This window comes from Lampris incognitus, chromosome 7 (assembly GCF_029633865.1).
Source record: "Lampris incognitus isolate fLamInc1 chromosome 7, fLamInc1.hap2, whole genome shotgun sequence".
Classification (NCBI taxonomy): domain Eukaryota; kingdom Metazoa; phylum Chordata; class Actinopteri; order Lampriformes; family Lampridae; genus Lampris; species Lampris incognitus.
Window position 1 is genome coordinate 1,541,125 of NC_079217.1, and position 22,137 is coordinate 1,563,261.

Here is a 22,137-nt window from a genome sequence, read left to right on the forward strand (position 1 = left end):
CTTTATGGTTTTACTAGTGCAGAGACAGGTATCGTCTTTATGGTTTTTATAGTGCAGAGACAGGTATCATCTTTATGGTTTTTCTAGTGCAGAGACAGGTATCGTCTTTATGGTTTTACTACTGCAGAGACAGGTATCGTCTGTGTGGTTTTTCTAGTGCAGAGACAGGTATCATCTTTATGGTTTTACTAGTGCAGAGACAGGTATCATCTTTGTGGTTTTACTACTGCAGAGACAGGTATCATCTGTATGGTTTTTCTAGTGCAGAGACAGGTATCATCTTTATGGTTTTACTAGTGCAGAGACAGGTATCATCTTTATGGTTTTTCTAATGCAGAGGCAGGGATCATCTTTATGGTTTTTCTAGTGCAGAGAAAAGTATCATCTTTACAGTTTTTCTAGTTCGGAGACAGGTATCATCTTTACGGGTTTTCTAGTGCAGAGACAGGTATTGTCCTTATGGTTTTACTACTGCAGAGACAGGTATTATCTTTATGGTTGTTCTAGTGCAGAGACAGGTATCGTCTTTATGGTTTTACTAGTGCAGAGACAGGTATCATCTTTGTGGTTTTACTACTGCAGAGACAGGTATCATCTGTATGGTTTTTCTAGTGCAGAGACAGGTATCATCTTTATGGTTTTACTACTGCAGAGACAGGTATCATCTTTATGGTTTTACTAGTGCAGAGACAGGTATTATCTTTATGGTTGTTCTAGTGCAGAGACAGGTATTATCTTTATGGTTGTTCTAGTGCAGTGACAGGTATCATCTTTATGGTTGTTCTAGTGCAGAGGCAGGGATCATCTTTATGGTTTTTCTAGTGCAGAGACAAGTCTCGTCTTTATGGTTTTTCTAGTGCAGAGACAGGTATCATCTGTATGGGTTTTCTAGTGCAGAGACAGGTATCATCTTTATGGTTTTTCTAGAGCAGAGACAGGGATCATCTTTATGGTTTTACTACTGCAGAGACAGGTATCATCTGTATGGTTTTACTAGTGCAGAGACAGGTATCATCTGTATGGTTTTACTACTGCAGAGACAGGTATCATCTTTGTGGTTTTACTAGTGCAGAGACAGGTATCGTCTTTATGGTTTTTCTACTGCAGAAGCAGGTATCATCTGTATGGGTTTTCTAGTGCAGAAACAGGTATCATCTTTATGGTTTTTCGACTGAAGAGACAGGTATCGTCCTTATGGTTTTTCTAGTGCAGAGACAGGTATCATCTTTATGGTTTTACTACTGCAGAGACAGGTATCATCTTTATGGTTTTACTACTGCCGAGACAGGTATCATCTTCATGGTTTTACTACTGCAGAGACAGGTATCATCTTTATGGTTTTACGACTGCAGAGACAGGTATCATCTTTATGGTTTTTATAGTGCAGAGACAGGTATCATCTTTACGGGTTTTCTAGTGCAGAGACAGGTATCGTCTTTATGGTTTTACTACTGCAGAGGCAGGTATCATCTTTATGGCTTTTATAGTGCAGAGACAGGTATCATCTTTACGGGTTTTCTAGTGCAGAGACAGGTATCATCTTTATGGTTTTACTACTGCAGAGACAGGTATCATCTTTATGGTTTTTCTAGTGCAGAGGCAGGTATCATCTTTATAGTTTTTCCAGTGCAGAGACAAGTATCATCTTTATGGTTTTACTACTGCAGAGGCAGGTATCATCTTTATGGTTTTTATAGTGCAGAGACAGGTATCATCGTTATGGTTGTTCTAGTGCAGAGACGGGTATAATCTTTATGGTTGTACTACTGCAGAGACAGGTATCATCTTTATGGTTTTTCTAGTGCAGAGGCAGGTATCATTTTTATGGTTTTATAGTGCAGAGACAGGTATCATCTTTACGGGTTTTCTAGTGCAGAGACAGGTATCATCTTTATGGTTTTACTACTGCAGAGACAGGTATCATCTTTATGGTTGTTCTAGTGCAGAGACGGGTATCATCTTTATGGTTTTACAACTGCAGAGACAGGTATCATCTTTATGGTTTTTCTAGTGCAGAGACAGGTATCGTCTTTATGGTTTTTCTAGTGCAGAGACAGGTATCATCTTTATGGTTTTTATAGTGCAGAGACAGGTATAATCTTTACGGGTTTTCTAGTGCAGAGACAGGTATCGTCCTTATGGTTTTTCTAGTGCAGAGACAGGTATCATCTTTATGGTTTTACTACTGTAGAGACAGGTATCGTCTTTATGGTTTTTCTAGTGCAGAGACAGGTATCATCTTTATGGTTTTACTACTGCAGAGGCAGGTATCATCTTTATGGTTTTTATAGTGCAGAGACAGGTATCATCTTTATGGTTGTTCTAGTGCAGAGAAGGGTATCATCTTTATGGTTTTACTACTGCAGAGACAGGTATAATCTTTATGGTTTTTCTAGTGCAGAGACAGGTATAATCTTTATGGTTTTACTACTGCAGAGACAGGTATCATCTTTATGGTTGTTCTAGTGCACAGACGGGTATCATCTTTATGGTTTTACTACTGCAGAGACAGGTATCATCTTTATGGTTTTTCTAGTGAAGAGACAGGTATCATCTTTACGGGGTTTCTAGTGCAGAGACAGGTATCATCTTTATGGTTTTTATAGTGCAGAGACAGGTATCATCTTTACGGGTTTTCTAGTGCAGAGACAGGTATAGTCCTTATGGTTTTTCTAGTGCAGAGACAGGTATCGTCTTTATGGTTTTTCTAGTGCAGAGACAGGTATCATCTTTATGGGTTTTCTAGTGCAGAGACAGGTATCGTACTTATGGTTTTTCTAGTGCAGAGACAGGGATCGTCTTTATTGTTTTTCCAGTGCAGAGACAGGTATCATCTGTATGGTGTTTCTAGTGCATAGACAGGTATCGCTTTTATGGTTGTTCTAGTGCAGAGACCGGTATCATCTTTGAGCTAAACGCGGTTTACAATGTGCTGAAAGTGAAGGAACAGCCTGTCTCTGGTTAAGGAAAACTGGAGATTGTGTGGTGTAGATTCTCAATGCAATTGACTGTTCAGGCGATCCTTTCCCATTACAGGGAGTCATTTGATTTACTGACAATATCAGAAATATCCCTTAATCCAGCTTTATATAATAGCTACTGATTATGCAGGACAATAACCATCAAATTGGAAACACTTAACTGGGGAGTATGCCTAAATTATGCCTCACCGATAGCAATGGACCGTAGGTACAGTCTCTCTGCATCTTCGTACTGATTCATGTCATAGTTGTAGAGGGAGGCCAGGTGCCCCACAGACAAAGCCACCTCGTAGTCCTCCTGGCCAAGAAGTTGCTCCTTGATTTGGATGGCCTTGATGTGCATCTCCTCTGCTTCCTAGATATAGTGTACACAGACCGATTAGTCACAAATGATGTATCTGCACACCCCTAAAAGGTGCATCATGTTTGCATACAAACAAATGCATTTACAAACAAGCACACAGACACACTGACAAGCCCGTTATCTGCTGTAGCAACTTATTCATGTCCATGATTCTTTTCCCAAATCAGTGAAAACTAAAGGAATGATACATGAAGCTTCATGAAACATGGCGAGAAACTAAGGCACAGAATCTTCACATTGTGTTACTTCAATACTTCAAAATAAAGTCCTTCCGATATTAAAAAGAATTCAGAAACTACGAGACTTGAGGGATTAAGCGGAAAAAATTCTCATGACAGAAATGTCCTTTCAGGTCATCTTGATTTATTTTTGACCAAAACCAAACATTTTGGAATATCAAGGCAAGAGGTCTTTTCTTTAATGTATGTCCAGTCTGACCGCCATCCTGGCTGGCGTTCGTTCCCTTGGCCAGTGATTTTTCTTGTTGTTGTTTAGTTTGGATATGTGTGTTAGTGTGGATGTGTGTGTTAGTGTGGATGTGTGTGTTCGTGTAGTTCTTGGATATGTTTGTCTTTGTGTTGCACTGCTGTGGACTGGGGGAAACGATATTTCGTTTCACTTCGTGTGTGCAAGTACATGAGAAGTGTTCCTGATTCCTTTGACTGAATTTTTTCCCTAACTGCTCTTGGCCTGTGCTGCTCCAAGGACAGTAGATGTAGCAGACTTACAAACCACATACACCATCTATACGTAGGAGGAAAGATACTTCACCTTTGGGCGTATTTAGGGGTGAGACATTTTTGTCAATACCTTAACTACTTTATATTAAAATAATCCCAGATTATGATTGCATGTAAGGCAAGTCCTTTTTTGAGAATTGTATTTTTTTCAGAAGTGTGTGTCAGAGTCAAGTTGCCTAACCTTATAGCTTTGGGCTGTCTGCATATTACACGTTTCACTTGGCCGACGGCCTCCGTTCCCTATGTAATTTTAGGGGTGAGTTACCGACTCATTTCCATGTAATTCAAATCAACCTGAGCGCTGATGAATTTGCCATATGTTGTGTGCACTGTGGCCACAACTGTAAAAAGCAACCCCCCTCCCCAAAACAAGAAGAAACCCTTAACAGAAAAGCAAGAGGTCAGACAGATAATAAAGCAAGAGGTCAGACAGATAATAAAGCAGTATCGCCTGTTGAACAGTAAACAATAAAACCATTTATCTGGTGTTTATCTGTCATTTGTCATGTATCTCTTCTCTATATTCCATGTGTCTGTGTTGTAAACTGTCAATTCCATAATTTCCCCAGGGCTCCAGCATTTACTTCTGAAAATCAGTGTGTTTTTTTCCCCCCTTAACACCAGCTCAGATAAACATCGGAGAAAAGTACAATACTCAAGGGAACACATTTACAGTCATTTCAGCACATTAAGTTTAAAAAGAGCTGGTGCTAATGTCCCTTACAAATGACTTGATAGTTGTGCTGACAGGGCACTGGCAGATTTACAACCATATGAGGAGGCCTCTACAGGATCAATACCAGGTAAACCCGCTGTGGAGGCAGACAAGCTTAATCCACTGCCTATCTACAAGCAAACTGCGCATGATGCTGTCCATCAACGCTGACAATGCTGGACACACAAACCCTGCCGACACACACACACACACACACACACTCTCTCTATTTACCACTAACCTTGAACTTCCTCATGGACTGGTAGAGACGTCCAAGATTGCCATAGTGCTTGGCTGTCTGTACATTGAATTCGCCAAAGGCTTTTTTTGCCAACTGCAGTGAGGATAAGTGGAGGTCGTGTGCCTCCTGCAGGAGGCGCTCCTCTGTCTCCTTATTGTGGCAGTCAATCGCTATTTCCTCCAGGATCAGGGCTGACGGAAGAGAGGGGGTGGCAACAAAGGATATTTTAGCCTTCTGACTGGGCTTTACTACCAAGTCAAGTAGCAAAAAAGGTGTGAGAGCACACTGAGAATTTGTGGCACCAACAGGCGTGCACCCCAATAACGTCAATCACAGCTGATTATATTAAATATGAAAATCACTAGTGTTTACAGTGTCCTTGAATCACCTTTTTAACATTATGGGGAGGACATGACTAAAACTCAGCGACTAACACCCACTGAGAGGGCACAGACATTAAGGATGTCATCAAATATCCATATCATTCGGTGCATTGTTATATCAAAAAACTCTTGAGGCATCGATACCTTAAAATGATAATGAAACTGTATTTTTTGATGCAGTAATGTAGTACATTTAGCGAGCACACAACATTATGCTCTGCCACCACCCTGCATGCCTCTCCTGAATCAGTGGGTCGCCTTAAAACGGTATAGCAAATGACTTCTGAGGTAAAATGTAACATAGATGCTGATTTATTTCAATAAAATGTTTGCATTACATGAGATTTTGTCACCATTCTTATTAGGATTAGGTGCTGTTGTTATAGTTGATTTTAACAAGTTTATGCGATATTTCATATATTATATCTATATATATTCTTTTTCTTTTCTTTTGGCAATTATATCGATACTCATCAGGAATACTTTCCAATCATTGACACTTGAAAGAGGGTTCGATAACATGCCTAACAGACATATTATGTTAATTTAACTGGGCATATACTAAGTGCAAATTTCGAAGAAAGTACAAAGTGTAAACAGAGGAAACTAGCCAAAAGCAGGTAAGCCTTAACTACGACAAATACAAGAATGCAGAAATCAGGTCCTCCCTGTCTCCAAGACAAATGCAGTAGTTATATTCAGAGGCTGGTCGGCCTCATGTTTTCCATTGTCCTGTGTACATAGCTGGCAACAGCACAATGTCTCTAAGCAACCTCACTTACCTTTGACCCTCTTGGAGGAGGCCAGCAGCAGATGGTCCTCAGGGAGAATGTGAGTTATGATGTCTATGGCACGTTCTGCGTGAAATCTGAAAGGACAAACACAATAACGGACCCAAACGGAGCACGAGGCCCAAATTTGGTTGGTAACATGACTGCTGTCAACAGTTCGGGATAAACAATTCTAAGAAAAGAAGGAGGCCTTTTCTTAGAATAGCACTGCTATATACTTGTGTTGTTAAAGTGAACCGGGATCATTGAGTGTAGGACAGAAGGCCAGTTAGTTGTGAATCAATGCCTGTGCCCCTCGTGTAGGTCCCAGTTCAGCTGGGATGCAGCCATGAGCTCCATCTTCATGTTACCTTTTGCCTACTAACAAACTGCTTTCATGAAAGTATCAAGAGCATGCCCTCCAACCATGCAGCTAAATACCATGATGCAACCATGAAAGCCAATACAGTAAAAACAAGAGATGAGACCATTACAGGGTGTGACTCAGTCTTGTGTTTTTTCCATGGAACCTCATAACTGCTGCCGTGGGCAATGCGTCGCAAACTGTGGTCTTATTCACTCACTCATGGACACAAATTGTGGTCACTCACTTATGGATGACCTGCGAGGGACACTTAGTAGATGTTTAGTAGGACGCGCTCACAAATTGTGGTCACTCACTCGCACACCCACGGACGCAAATTATGGTCACTCACTCATGGATGACCTGAGAGGGATGCTTTTAAAATTCCTCGGAATAATAATAATCTAACTAAAATGGAAGGAGTCTCCGTCCATCGATTTTCCCAGCAACTGTCCATCCGATCAACTTCACACTTAGCGGGTGCGCCGTGGGTCTGGACGGTTTCATGCTTGTTGTACCATGAGAGTTGTCACATTAGTAATGTAATTAGTTGGCAGAAGAGCCTTATAATAATGAGCTTCATAGCAGGCCTACTCACAGAGCATTGTCAAATTTCCCAGAGCTGTACTGATGCACATAGGAGGAATATGCCAGATCTTCATGAGCAGTGGCAACATGGATGTTCTTCCCCCCAAATACAGACTGTCGGATATCCAGGGCAGTCTGGCCATAGTCAGATAGGTCGCCAGACAAGACAGAAAACAAAGACTTTTATTCACAGTAAGTTAGGAAATAGATATTGAACAAGGTCTGAAAACAGATATTTAACAAGATTACAATACTTCTTTTATCATACTGGTTTTACACGATAAATGACATAACCACATATTTTTATTCATGACCAGACTTACCTGGTAAATGGCAACTGACTGGCATATGTTGTCTACATTTAGTAAGTAAAACCCATAATCTAGCAGTGTGTCAGAGTATTTCGGATGCTTGTGTCCAAAATGTTCTCTGTAAAACAAAACAATATCAAAGTCAGGGATGAAGAGGTCAAAGGAAGCGTTCGCCGATTTTGCAGACTTTCTCAGAAGTTAGCTGTTACCTTGCTAGAAATACTGCGTGTTTGATCAGCTGTTCTGCTTTTCGGAACTCCCTCTTTACCACACAAGCCTACAGTGGAAAGATAGGTACAGTCACTCTTCACAAACACTGTAAAATGTATACCTCACTATCTTAGGAACAAACTTCAGATAACAAAAGAAAAAAAGGCCAAGAGAATTCTTGACTATGATAAATAAATTGCTATGTCCCCCTTGAATCGATTAAAATATCCAAAATCAATGACAATGCACCAACAGCATGTCTACTACTACTACTTTCGGCTGCCCCCGTTAGGGGTATACACCAATAGCATGTCTATCATCTTGTAATATAATACCATAATCTAATTATGTTTGTGTGGCGTGTTACCTTGGAGGCTTGTCGGAGGACATCCACCACTACTTTAACAGGTAGCCCTGGTGTAATTTCTTTCATAGCCTCTATGCACCATCTATATGCCTGGGAGAAATGGCAAACATGAAGAAAATATATTATTTAAAATGAATTCAATATTTGTCAGTTTCTGCATGTAATATTTCTCATTAGAAATACATTTTCCCACCCAAATGTACTATACATTTCTCAATTAAATCTAAAGACTTTCAGAGTAAACCACGTTTGTTTATTTATATCCATCATCCATCCCTTATCCAAACCGCTTATCCTGCTCTCAGGGTCGTGGGGATGCTGGAGCCTATCCCACCGTCATTGGGCGGCAGGCGGGAAGACACCCTGGACAGGCCGCCAGGCCATCACAGGGCGTGTGCGCACACACCCACACCCAGACACACACATACATTCATACCTAGGGACAATTTAGTAAGCCCGATTCACTTGACCTACATGTCTTTACGATGACCCCCAAGGTTGGACTACCCCGGGGCTGTAACCCAGGGCCTTCTTGCTGTGAGGCAACCGCACTAACCACTGCGCCACCGTGCCGCCTGTTATTTAGATATATGTACTAAAAACAAAAGTTCAGTGACTTGCATTCAAGCCTACCTCATCATAATGGCTTTTGGCAAAGAGCAAGGCACAAAGCTCGCCATACAGTGCTGCCTTGTTGGCCTGGTGACCATGTTTGGCTAGTTTATCCATGTAGGACTGGGCCAGCTTGAAGGTCTCCTCCCCCAGGTGGTATTTACAGTTGCCATTGCGGACATGGAGCAGCCTGCAGAATTAAAGAGAGTTTATGCTAAGTTAGCTGTATTTTGACTAAACATGTACTGTGTTTTAGGCCGATGAACTGAGATGCTAGATTGAACACAACTAAAATAGCTTTGATTGTGTTTTTCCAGCAGCAGAAGTGGTTCTTTACAACAGGGATTCTCAAACTTTTCCATGCCAAGGCCCCCCAAATAGCATTAACTTCTGGCTGGGGCCTCCCTTTTGCAAGACGTCTTTAAAAACCCATTGACAATACTATGGCACATGTAAAAAAACAAAAAGACTTCTGAATATATTTCCTTACTTGTATTAATGCAGTCATTACATTTGTATTTCAGTTATTCCATGAGATTCAATATTTCTGTTTTCCATTATAAGCATTGTTTGTCAGTTTAGTTTAACAACATTGCACGTGTGTGTGTGTGTGTGTCTGCGACTGACGCTAGCATACTAGTGGGGGGGTGGGCTTATATATAACATAATATGTAACAGTTGTATATTATTTTAAATTATACAGGACAGGATGAGGTGGAAACAGATGATCCACTGTGGCGACCCTTAACGGGAGCAGCCAAAAGAAGAGGAAGATTTTATAATAATATACATATAATAATAATGATAATAGCAATAATATAATAATAATAATATAAATTAAGAATTTTTTTCCCCCCCAGCAGTTTTCCTCATCTTGCCTCCAATTTGCACAACTTTGAGAACCACTGACCACACACATGGAGAATTTCAGATTTTATAAATGAGAATAGGAAGCAACTTAGTGACAGCATTCACTGACCCCACTGCATCAGGCCCAGCACTCTGAGGACTACTCTGGAGTAAGAGTGAGTCAGGATTTTCGCACCATCTTTCATGAAGGCGTGGCAGAACTTGGCCCCCTTAGTTCTGAACAGTAAAATCTTCTCTAGAAACAGCTCCCCCCTCGCACCCATCGCTTTTTTTACAGCATGACAGATCCTTGTAGTCCAGTGATATGAGACTTATGAAACGCAGGTCAAGCAGTCTGTAGCTGATGTCAGGTTCTCTCAGTCCTTGCAGTGTCTCTCCTTTGACTCTCTTGAGGAACTCAAGCAAAATGCGGATGGCAGCTACAGCAGATAACATATCTGAGTCTTTCCTCATCTGGGTCCTGAAATACTCAACCAATTCGTCTACGTTCATCTTGAAAATGAAAATACTCCACACGGCTGGCTCAGCCTTTTCTCCAGCTAGAGCCAAAGTAAATACGGAATCAGAACACTTTGCCATTTCACCTCATGTACTTGCGCACATGAAATGAAACGAAATGCTGTTTCCCCCAGTCCACAGCAGTGCAGCATACAGACAAAAACACATTCAAGAACTACAAGAACACTACTACTACTACTACTACAATTACTACTACTACTACCAGCTGCTCCCGTTAGGGATCACCACAGCGGATCATCCGTTTCCATTTCTTCCTGTCTTCTGCATCTTCCTCTGTCACACCAGCCACCTGCATGTCCTCCCTCACCGCATCCATAAACCTCCTCTTTGGCCTTCCTCGTCTCCTCTTGCCTGGCAGCTCCATATTCAGCATCCTTCTCCCAATATACCCAGCATCTCTCCTCCACACATGTCCAAACCATCTCAATCTTGCCTCTCTTGCTTTGTCTCCAAACCGTCCAACTTGAGCGGTCCCTCTAATATACAAACCCCAGTTCCAATGAAGTCGGGACGTTGTGTAAAACGTGAATAAAAACAGAACACAATGATTTGCAAATCCTTTTCGACCTATATTCAATTGAATACACTACAAAGACAAGATATTTAATGTTCGAACTGATAAACTTTATTGTTTTTTGCAAATATTCACTCATTGTAAATTTGATGCCTGCAACACGTTCCAAAGAAGCTGGGACAGGGGCAACAAAAGACTGGCAAAGTTTAGGAATGCTCAAAAAACACCTGTCTGGAACATTCCACAGGTGAACAGGTTAACTGGAAACAGGGGAGTGTCATGATTGGGTATTAAAGGAGCATCCCTGAAAGGCTCAGTAGTTCACAAGCAAGGATGGGGCGAGGGTCACCACTTTGTGAACAACTGTGTGAGCAAATAGTCCAACAGTTTAAGAACAACGTTTCTCAACGTACAACTGCAAGGAATTTAGGGATTTCCTCATCTCCAGTCCATAATATCATCACAAGATTCAGAGAATCCGGAGAAATCTCTGCACATAAGCGGCAAGGCCGAAAACCAACATTGAATGCCCGTGACCTTCGACCCCTCAGGCGGCACTGCACTAAAAACCGACATCATTGTGTAAAGGATATGACCACGTGGGCTCAGGAGCACTTGGGAAAACCATCGTCAGTTAACACGGTTCGTCGCTACATCTACAAGTGCAAGTTAAAACTCTACCATGCAAAGCCAAAGCCAGATATCAACACCACCCAGAAACACCGCCCGCCGGCTTCTCTGGGCCCGAGCTCCTCTGAGATGGGCTGACCCAAAGTAGAAAAGTGTGCTGTGGTCTGACGAGTCCACATTTCAAATTGTTTCTGGAAATCATGGACGTCGTGTTCTCCGGGCTAAAGAGGAAAAGGACCATCCAGATTGTTCTCAGCACAAAGCTCAAAAGCCAGCATCTGTGATGGTATGGGGGGGTGTTAGTGCCCATGGCATCATGGGTAACTTGCACATCTGTGAAGGCACCATTAATGCTGAAGGTACATACAGATTTGGAGCTACATATGCTGCCATCCAAGCGACATCTTTTTCAGGGACGTCCCAGCTTTTTTCAGCAAGACAATGCCAAGCCACATTCTGCACGTGTTACAACAGTGTGGCTTCATAGTGAAAGGGTGCGGGTACTAGACTGGCCTGCCTGCAGTCCAGACCTGTCTCCCATTGAAAATGTGTGGGGCATTATGAAGCACAAAATACGACAACGGAGACCCCGGACTGTTGAGCAACTGAAGTCGTACATCAAGCAAGACTGGGTCAGAATTCCACCTACAAAGCTTCAACAAGTAGTGTCCTCAGTTCCCAAACGCTTATTGAGTGTTGTTAAAAGGAAAGGTGATGTAACACAGTGGTGAACATGCCCCTGTCCCAGCTTTTTGGAACGTGTTGCAGGCATCAAATTCAAAATGAGTGAATATTTACAAAAAAAACAAACAAAAAAACAAAGTTTATCAGTTTGAACAGTTTGAAAAAAGTGTATCACACGTGCGTGCACGCGCATATGCATGCGCTCATTAGCTTGTCACACACCTTGAAACCGGGACAATCCCGGACAAACTGGGATGTCTGGTCACCCTAACAAGTTAGGAATTTTGCCAGGACACCAGGGGACCCCATACATTTTGTGATAAGTGCCATGGGATCTTTAATGACCACAGTGAGTCAGGACCTCGGTTTTAATGTCACATTCGAAGGACGGCATCTCCAACAGCACAGTGTCCCTGTCACTGCACTGGGATTTTTTGATGCATTTATTATTATTATTATTATTAGGGCCAGAGGGAAGACTGTCCCCTACTGGCCCACCAACACCACTTCCAGCAGCAACTCAGTTTTCCTGGGAAGTTTCCCATCCAAGTACTAGCCAGGCCCACATCTGCTTAGCTTCCATCATTCATTCCGCAGAGCCAGGGTACATATTGGTATGGCTGCCGGCGATAGAAGTCTGATAGAAAAGTTGAATAGTTTGAAAAAAATTGTACAGTAAGTAACACTGAAATTGTTTTTCATCCAAGTTTAAACTGAATACCAAGATATTAAAATTCAGACAATGAAAAACATTTCAGTTTTTGAAAAGAAAAAAAAAGAATCAACTACTGGCCACATAATTCAATTCCAAGAGAAAAACAATTTCAATGCTCATTATTATATTCAATAATCTAGTGCAAATTTCAACCCGTAGAAATCTTTGACAAATCTTAATTGCCATCTTTCAATAACGCTGGTGTGTTTGTTTGGCTGTTCACATCACAGCTGGCTCAAATGCTCTCTCAGGAGGCTTTCACATCAGGGATCCGGGCCTGGATCAGAATACACTTGACCCCAAAATCCAATTCATTTGATTAGTGTGAACTCTGTGTACTGTACCCGGCCACGGGTCCACTTGAAAAGGTGGTCTCGAGTACGGTTCATGTGTACTCGGGTACGGTTTGCATCAGGTGTGAAAACTACTGTACCAAAACACAGAAGTGGACTACCATGTGACGTCATAACTATTCAACTGTTCTGTTCAAACATGGCCTCTTCCAAAATCTGTGCATGCGCACAACACGTGTCAATCTCATCCTCTGAACTGCACGGCCATAGCTGATAAAGTAGGAAGGCAGGTGAGAGGGTTGTATAGTGAGAAGATTGACTCCATTGTATGCTTTTTCTACACTGGAGCGACAACATAAACAAATGTCGCGTAGTCGATGATGCAAGTGTACGCTTCTTCGGGTTTAGCAGATCGCAAACCAACTAGGTGCATACAGCGACCTACTGTATCTGAGTGTGTAATAATAATAATAATAATAATACATTTTATTTGTGGTCGCCTTTCAGAGCACTCAAGGACAATTACAGAACACAGTTCTGTAGCTGTAGCCTTGGGTAACAGCTAATGGGGATCTAAATAAACATAAACATCCATCCATCCATCCATTATCCGAACCGCTTATCCTGCTCTTAGGGTCGTGGGATTCTGGAGCCTATCCCAGCAGTCATTGGGCGGCAGGCGGGAGACACCCTGGACAGGCCGCCAGACCATCTCACAGGACCGACACACATACACACACATTCATACCTAGGAACAATTTAATATGGCCGATTCACCTGACCTACATGTCTTTGAACTGTGGGAGGAAACTGGAGCACCCAGAGGAAACCCACGCAGACACAAGGAGAACATGCAAACTCCACACAGAGGACAACCCGGGATGACCCCCAAGTTTGGACTACCCCGGGGCTCGAACCCAGAACCTTCTTGCTGTGAGGTGCCTGCGCTAACCACTGCGCCGCTAAACATAAACAGTAAAAAACAAGCAGCACTGTATCACACAGCATAACATTAAAACAAAGCAGGGTAGACAATAGAAAGTTAACACAACAGGTAAGTATAAAATAAACATCTGCACAAAACTGAAAGAAGCGTGGATCAGACTGAATATGCCAGTTTGAAAAGGTGCATTTTGAGATGGGATGTGAAGGCTGAAAGAGAGCCAATGTTGTGAATGTCTTGTGGGAGAGAGTTCCATAGGCAGGGGGCAGAATGACTGAAGGCTGTAGACCCCATAGTAGTCAAGCGGGCCAATGGTGTAGTGAGGTGGAGAGCAGAGGAGTTCAGGAGGGTGTGTGGATATGAAGGAGTTCGGAAAGATAAGAAGGAGCTAGGTTATTAAGGGCCTTAAAGGTGAGGAGCAGGATCTTGAAGTCAATACGGTATTTAACAGGGAGCCAGTGGAGTTGCTGAAGATCAGGAGTGATATGATCTATGGAAGGAGTTCTGGTAATGATACGGGCAGCTGGATTCTGGACCAACTGAAGTTTATGAAGACACTTGAGGGTAAGACCAAAGAAGATAGAATTGCAGTAGTAAGTGATGGGCGAAGACAATTAATACTGCATAGGTGGAAGTATGCAGACCGAGTAACATTGTTGATGTGAGCTTCAAAAGATAATGTGCTGTCCAGGATGACACCCAGACTCTTAACCTGAGGCGCAAGTAGATATGCAAGTGTGCTCGGGTACGGAACAAAATTACTAAAGTGAAAGCTGAGCGGCGGGGAGTGGAGAGGGCAATTGTACTCAGGCATGGTACAAAGCAATCATACCTAATATGAAAACGCCCTCAGTAGCTATGAGAATATTGGAAATGAACAAATGAAATAATGTAAAGGTCTTGATATTCCCTGTTCATCATCTGATTGCAATGTTCAAGGGGGAAAAAAACAGCTAAATGTGGTCAATTGTCTCTAGTAAAATGTGGGCATTTTTTGCAGACTTCATAGACAGGAACAAATTCTTCAGACTGACCTGACACAGCATTCGACAGCACGATACCAATGCAGGACCTCATTGTGGAGAGTGCAGAGCTGCAGGCATGACAGAAACACCTTTTCTGCATCTCCATACCAGCCCGCATCAGACAGGAAGCCACCTAGTATGCAAACATCAGATTATTTCGGCTAACTAAAAAAAAAAAAAAAAAAAATCCAAACATGTAAAAAACATTTTTTTTTTAAAAATCAAAGCTTATGAAGCAATTTTAAGTTTATTTTTAATAGAACGCACTCAAATATCATTATACTTGTTTTAGTGATTGCAGAGATTACCATTATTTCCCTCAGCCATTTACCTAGCACAAAGCCAAACTGGATGGCCTTCTCTTTGACATGGGCATCAGATTCTGAAATGTAGGAGCAACGCCGGCTGAAGGAGTTGGCCAAAACTGAAGCCACTTTCACCCCATGATCCATCAGGGCCTGGAAGCAGTGGTGCAGGAGGTGTCTAAAGTGAAGAGAATATGGTAATGGTCAGGCTAAACAGAGAATCCACGCCACTGAAATGCAAACCTAATCAATTACATCATGGTGGTAACACCACACTACTCAACTATACAGAGTTATAACCACAGGGCAACTAACTAATGCTAGTCTGCCTGTGATCAAAACACTCAATCCTATTAATAAAAAAAATCCTCAAATTGAAGGTAAAGCTATAAGTTGGAGACTTTGGACATATTAATTTCAAGGGCTGTCACACCACAATCAACAGTGATATCACCACAGCTTGCATTTTTGCCTGTGGTATGGATACATTTGCAATGGTTTATACATAAAAGTTGAACAACCGGTCCATAGGATTTAGCCTACTAGAGGCAAGATGATCATGATTATCATGAACGCGCAAGCCACTGGATCATAAAATCTTCAATTCTATACTTGATGGTTTCTTAATCACTATATTAATATTTTTTTGGCCCTGTGATGGACTGGCGGCCTGTCCAGGGTGTCACCCTGCCTGCCGCCCAATGACTGCCGGGATAGGCTCCAGCATCCCCGAGTCGCAGGATAAGTGGTTCAGATAATGGATGGATATTTCAATATTTCTAAGAAATAGTATAAACTTAAGAGACTTTAAATTCCATTTTGCATACCAAATATGGGCTCTTAAAAAAGCCATCGATCTAGGCTAAAGGCCACAACACACTCTGCTGATCACATTACTGAAAAGGCATCAACAACGCACTTTAGCGTACTAAACAGCAGTGGCAAGAGACAAACCTTTAACTCTTGTCATTGCATACTGACAGTCTTTTGCTCTTCCAGAAAATGAGATTGACCAAATCTGTTGATTTGAACTATCTTGTCCACCTATCAGCAGCGAGCAGAGGCATTCAGGGCCTCTTTAGGATTACATTTTGCCAACAATGTTGGTGGTTTCACAGGAGGCTCAACCCCATTGTGTTCTCACCTTTTGTCTGAGGCGCGTAGGACTTTAGCAAAGACCTCCAGCTCACAGAACTCTCCTCCCAGCTGGCAGAGACGGCCCTGCTGGTAAAGCTGAAAGAGAAAGGAGGGGGTGGGGGGCTTAAGTTTAGAATGGGGACTCCCTTTGTCTTATAGAACAATACGGTTGACTTGTCTTCTCCAGTTACATTTTGCAGGTAGCATTCCTTTATTGATTGTAAAATTTTGCTAGACTACAAAAGTTATCTAAATGCTATTTGCTATAAAAGGAATTCCGTTTTGTTTAAGCATTAGCTTGGTTGCTATTATTGAAAAGATTTGCCCTGCGGTTCAAAGGCCTACAGATTTTGTTATGTAAGATTTACCTCAGACTTTACAGACTACAATTTCGGTTCATTTGCGGTACTGTGTAACATTCGGCTCTAGCAGTGTTTTGTTTTCAGGTCGACCGAATGCAAGGCCAGATACACTTCTTAACAATAACGTAAACAAGAAAACACTCAAGCCAAAAATAAATAAATAAATGAGTCCAAGCCGCAATCTAATTGTTAAAAAGTATAGGGCAGTGATCATCTCTTAAAGTGTTTTTAGCTCCACAATGAACATAGTTCATGCTTAACAGAAAAAGTTGAAAAAGTTTCACAATAAATGGTTTTACAACTAAAAAAACAAAACATAGCTAACATCTTGAAACATCTGAAATCGTGTAAAATATACAATAAAAATGGACTATGAGTGACAAGTTAATTATGAATTAGTTTGAAATGGGGGCTTCAGCAGATGCTGGGACATTCAGATGATCAAACAAAGCAATCTGCTGATGTCTGGCAGGTCATCAAAATGTGCTGAGCTGCAAGTTGGTATTTTCACTGCCTCTACATGTGCCTTTTCGGCAGATGCTGCATAATGTTCTGAGTTTTATCTTTCTCTCTCTCAGCTGCGTGTTTGTTAAGTTTTCAGGGATTTCTGAGTACTTCCAACTACCATATGCTTTAAGCATATCAAAATCCAGTACAGTTTTATGCAAAAACTTGGGGCCCCCCATTCAAAGCTGCGCGTTTTGCTAAATCTCTTGAGAAGAATTAACACAACCTCTAAGATTCAAAGTAAAGCAGGACATATTACTGCTTATTTTAAAGCACGCGTGCCATTTATTTAATGGATTTAACAGACTGAGGGAAAAAAAATGAAATGGTAAACGTGCAAAAGTTTAGGCACTTTGTCAGTAAGATAAACATCTTTTGCAGAAATCACAGCTTGCTATAGCCAGTTTATAGTCTATTATTTCCAACATGACTCTTAGTTCACGAATATTATTAGGTCGTCTCGTATGCACTGCATCTCTAAGATCTCCCTAAAGAGTTTCAATAATATTTATGTCTGGGAACAGTGACAGCCATTCCAATCCTATTTTTTTGCTCCTGTATATGTGTACACAGTTGAGTCAGAGGTACATATTCTATCACTCTACTGCTGAAATATCCAATCTCTATTCAGGTTTAATACCATCATTACATATGGGCATTCACTGATTATCACGCTGACTCCATCCTTCCATCCACCTGCATATTTCCTTTGCCACTGGCTGCTGCCCAACCACACATTTATAATAGACTACCCCAGTGGTTACCCCAGTAGTACGGAGATCTTTTCTTAAAATGTTTCACCTGTTTTTCTCCAATTGCATCTAGGGGTTTGAGGTCAAAAATAGCTATTTTTAACTCATCAGTCAACATAACTGTTTCAAAAAGATTTGCTTTGTCTTGGTCCTGTAGATCAGGGGTGGCTAACCATGTGCCATGGAGAGCCATGTATATGCAGGTTTTCATTCCAGCTGGACTCCACACCATCTGATTTCACTGATTAGCAACCCTTCGACCAAAGAGGAAGAATGAATCAGTGAAATCGGCTGGTGTGGAGTCCGGCTGGAATGAAAACCTGCATCCACATGGTCTCCATGGCACATGGTTAGCCATCCCTGATCTAGATCTTGCCTCGACTAAAACAGTTCCTTTTAACTTCAGTTTCTTAATGATGTATCTGACTGAACAAGTTAAAAGCTGAAAGTGTTTGACACCTTTTTATAGCCTTTGCCAACTGACATTTGATTATGTTTATTCTGAAGTTCTCAATCGGCAGCATAGAGAGGAGACCAGGTTTGTTGCAGGTAAGCACAACATCCTGAGAGGTTAGAAGGCTGAGTATTTTTCATCTTCTGCAGGTTCTTCACTTATTCATATTTTTTTAAAGATGTGATTTCTGACCAAGTGTTGTACCAAGTTACAGGGTGCCTAAACCTTTTTACATGCCACATTTACACTTCTATTTCTTTAATCTTGTAAATTTAGCAAATAAATAGTAATAATGCATCCAGTTATGCAGGAATATGCCATTTTTAATTTGTATATTTCAGAGATTGACTTCATTTCACCGTAACATTAAGGAAAATATGCAGTTTGACCAGGGGTTCCAAAATGTTTGCATACAACTGTATATTCTTTTATAGTTTATTGTATTTACTGCATTACAGCAGCCAAGGACAGCCTTAAAACTGCGGGTTAGGTGGAGTCCATGCATGTTCAAAGTTTTTCATGTTGTCAACAGATCTGGACTGTGGGGTTGGGTAGGTCGGGCAGCAAGACAGAAGTCACTTCTCACCAATGTGAACATAGTTGTGTCTTGGTTATAAAAAGTGTCTTTCAAAATCATGTGGTAAAATGTTTTATGGTATAATACAGTCACAACAGAACTTTTTAGTTTCAAAAGACATCTGGGCAAACACAGCCCACTACTCAAAGAACACAGTAGATTCCATTAAGCCTGACTATGACAGCAATCAAGGCTGACAATTCACCAAACAGGACCTTTTGATGCTTTCCCTTATTCATGTAGACCAGCAGCCAGATGCGCAAAACTTTGTGTGTACTTGTCATTATGCATGCTCAGTTATCCAGGTAAGAAAATCAAAGAAAGTTGAATCAGTTCATTTGGACATGTTTGTTGACATACGTTTCATCACTCATCCAAGTGACCTCTTCACTGACTGCAGGTGTCCCCACCCTCATAAACAATGCAGTGGCATAACCACCCAAAACAACAATCGGTTTCATATGCAAACTGCCATGACCATTAACTAGTTTCAATGGCCATGTGTACTATTCACAGAGGATTTGGGAATGTTTGCAATCACAGCATTGTAAAATGGTGACAGATGTACACTCCCAATGCCCCCCCCCCCTCGGTTCAGGGATGGTCATTCCCTCTTCGTCTCCCTCTTGCCATCTATGTGAAGAGGGAACGACCATCCCTGAACTGAAGGGGAGGGGGGCTTAAGAGTACATCTGTTGCCATCTTACAACGCTGTGACAACACAGAAAAAATTCTGACTGGATAAAAGTATATTAATTTAGACAAAGCACAAGTGTTACACTGAACAGCAGGTGCAGCCATAGGGATGATTATAGACTTAAGAAAATGAATGATGTGGAACTTGAAACATAGAAAAATTATAAATGCCACAAAGGTGGAGCTCTTTGCATCATGCAAACTCTGAGCCAGCGCAGAAGCTCTGTATAGGCAGTTCTGGCACCCCAAAGCCCACCTATAGCACCGGATATAGGCAGTGATACTTAATCATGGGCCATGGAGGGCTATTTGTATGTAGGATTTTCATTTCAACATAACACTTCACCAGAAAATTTCACTTATTAGCCTAGTCCTCCCCTGTCTGGTTGAAGATGTGTTAATCAATGAAATCAGGTGGTGTAGTGCACACACGGCCCTTTATAACACATGATTGAGTATCACTGGCGTAAGGGAACCTGATTTATTTTTCATTTCAACAAATTATGCCATCCTACACCATGGGCATGATCTGGATCAAAGTGGATGGAGGTGCTATATCTGACCTGTCTGCAAGTTCTCTGGAAAACAAATCTCAACAGAAGAAACCAAAGAGTGGTGAAAACCCTCTGGATGGACTGGGATGGCATGGTTTCTCTGCAAGAGCCATGTCAACACTGGGTCCAATTTGGTAAACAGTGTCAAAAGCACGGCATTCAGAAATCGACAGTAGCACATTAGCCGTTCATCATCATCTTAATAGACTTTATTGGGGAGCTTTAATAATATCTTTACAGCTTACGGCAGACAGTATAAGATACCTATTCATGAGGGCAATATTCCAATTTCCCAATTGTGTTTGCGTTGGGTGAAAAACTTGTTTACTCAGGCTGGAACCTGAACCTAACTGACAGAATAGTTGTTGTTATGCTCTCTCTCTCTCGCTCAGTATTTATTTTTTCAAACTCAAACACTGTGTCCCCATACAAGCCTACAGTCAATGAATAAAACTCGACATTAAAGTCCCCCAATTCTGATTGCCATAGGTTCTTTTTCACCAAACGAGTATATCAAGGCTGGACCCCGAGATGCATACAGGTACACATATTCCCCCGGGCTGTGCTGGAGTTTCAGAAATGTTGAGTTTCGCATGGAAAACGGTGCAGGTTAAACGCTTCTGTGTGTACGTAGCAGGACAGTATTTGGCCCCAGATCTGAACAGCGGTCTGTATCCTGGATTTGACACACGGGGCAGCCGCCATAACCACGGGTCATCAAACAGGTGAAACTAGGTCACTGTAATCGTCGGTCCCCAGATAGTTCGGGAACGTGTCGGCGAGGGTGGGAACGTGTCAGCGAGGGCGTACACAAGACGTGTCTGTCGGGGGGGGGGGGGGTCGCCTCGGCTGTGTCCCCGGTCCGGATCCCAGTCGGCGATGTCAGACCATCGATTACTCACCGAACCCATCGCAGCTCCAAGCCCCCCCCCCCGAACCCTCCGCCGTCTCCACCACTAACCGTTACATAAGGGGTCCGCGCGAGCGCCTTTAACGGACAGACGTCAGAAACGTGGCCGAACGGAACACCCGAGGTTCTGTTTGCTCGGACGGTTTAACAAACTAAACGTTACTTGGGAATCTGGGGACGTGACCCGTCAGCGTCGTCGGTCAACCCGGTTATGAACCCCTGAGCCTGGCTAGCTTAGCTTAGCTTAGCTTAGCATCCGATCTTCCAGCGTCCCTGTGTGACGGACGCCGTCTTCAGCACAGCCGACCTCGGGCCGTGGTGTGGCTGGACGTGCGGGGCTGGACACTCACCTTGTAGTAGACGTCGAACTGTATGTTCTCCGGCAGCGAGCGAATGTCCCTCCTCGCCCTGCTGTAGTTGTCCACCACGGCCGAGATAGCGGTGTTGTACAGCGTCTCCGGGATCCACTCCAGCTCTACCGCCGCCATGTTGTTTCCCCTCTCCAAAGCCCCGCAGCGACAGCCCCCCTCCGACTCTCACCACATTCGCTGCCTTAACGCGAATAAAGCTCCTCTTCCGCGACGCCGCACACACTACACGGTCAGTGTTGCGAGTGTGGACGGCTTCCCTTCCCCCCGGATTTCAGCAAGCTGGCAACGTAGCGATCGACTCACATCTTTCTCCCTCATCGCCGTTCCTCCGTCATCCCGAACGGCTCCGATTAGACGCAGCAGATATCGCGAGAGAAACAGGCAACTGTCAAGCGGAGCCCCCCAAAAGGCCACCACCTTCTGGGGTTATCGATCCCTCTCACTGGAGGACAGGTCACCGGGGCAGAAATAAAGAACACACAGGGGCAAAACTGCTCCCATCTCATTTATTTCAGCGTTTGTTTTTCCGAGGGATTCTCGGTCATTACCATGACGGCAGACGGTCAGTGAGCCCTGCTAGATGTGTTGGGCCACTGACTCCCGTTTGATGAGATTTTATCAAGATTTCTCTTGTCACACATGATGCACTACAAAATAACACTGATATGAGCAA

The 22,137-nt window shown here is 42.5% G+C and overlaps 1 protein-coding gene across 2 annotated transcripts in view; it reads right to left on the reverse strand.

Annotated features, from left to right (window-relative positions):
* Window positions 1-22,137, reverse strand: part of appbp2 (amyloid beta precursor protein (cytoplasmic tail) binding protein 2) — a 30,634-nt gene extending 8,497 nt beyond the window's left edge. For both annotated transcript variants that reach the window (XR_008810505.1, XM_056283216.1), the window contains exons 1-12: window positions 21,444-22,137; window positions 16,289-16,377; window positions 15,171-15,322; window positions 14,849-14,972; window positions 8,668-8,836; window positions 8,035-8,124; window positions 7,667-7,734; window positions 7,470-7,575; window positions 7,157-7,281; window positions 6,207-6,292; window positions 5,042-5,232; window positions 3,171-3,336 (exon numbers count right to left, since the gene is read on the reverse strand). Coding sequence is in view for 1 of the 2 variants with exons in the window: in XM_056283216.1 (XP_056139191.1) it covers window positions 3,171-3,336; window positions 5,042-5,232; window positions 6,207-6,292; window positions 7,157-7,281; window positions 7,470-7,575; window positions 7,667-7,734; window positions 8,035-8,124; window positions 8,668-8,836; window positions 14,849-14,972; window positions 15,171-15,322; window positions 16,289-16,377; window positions 21,444-21,581 (1,504 nt within the window). In the remaining variant the exon portion in view is untranslated. The remainder of the gene's footprint in view (window positions 1-3,170; window positions 3,337-5,041; window positions 5,233-6,206; window positions 6,293-7,156; window positions 7,282-7,469; window positions 7,576-7,666; window positions 7,735-8,034; window positions 8,125-8,667; window positions 8,837-14,848; window positions 14,973-15,170; window positions 15,323-16,288; window positions 16,378-21,443) is intronic.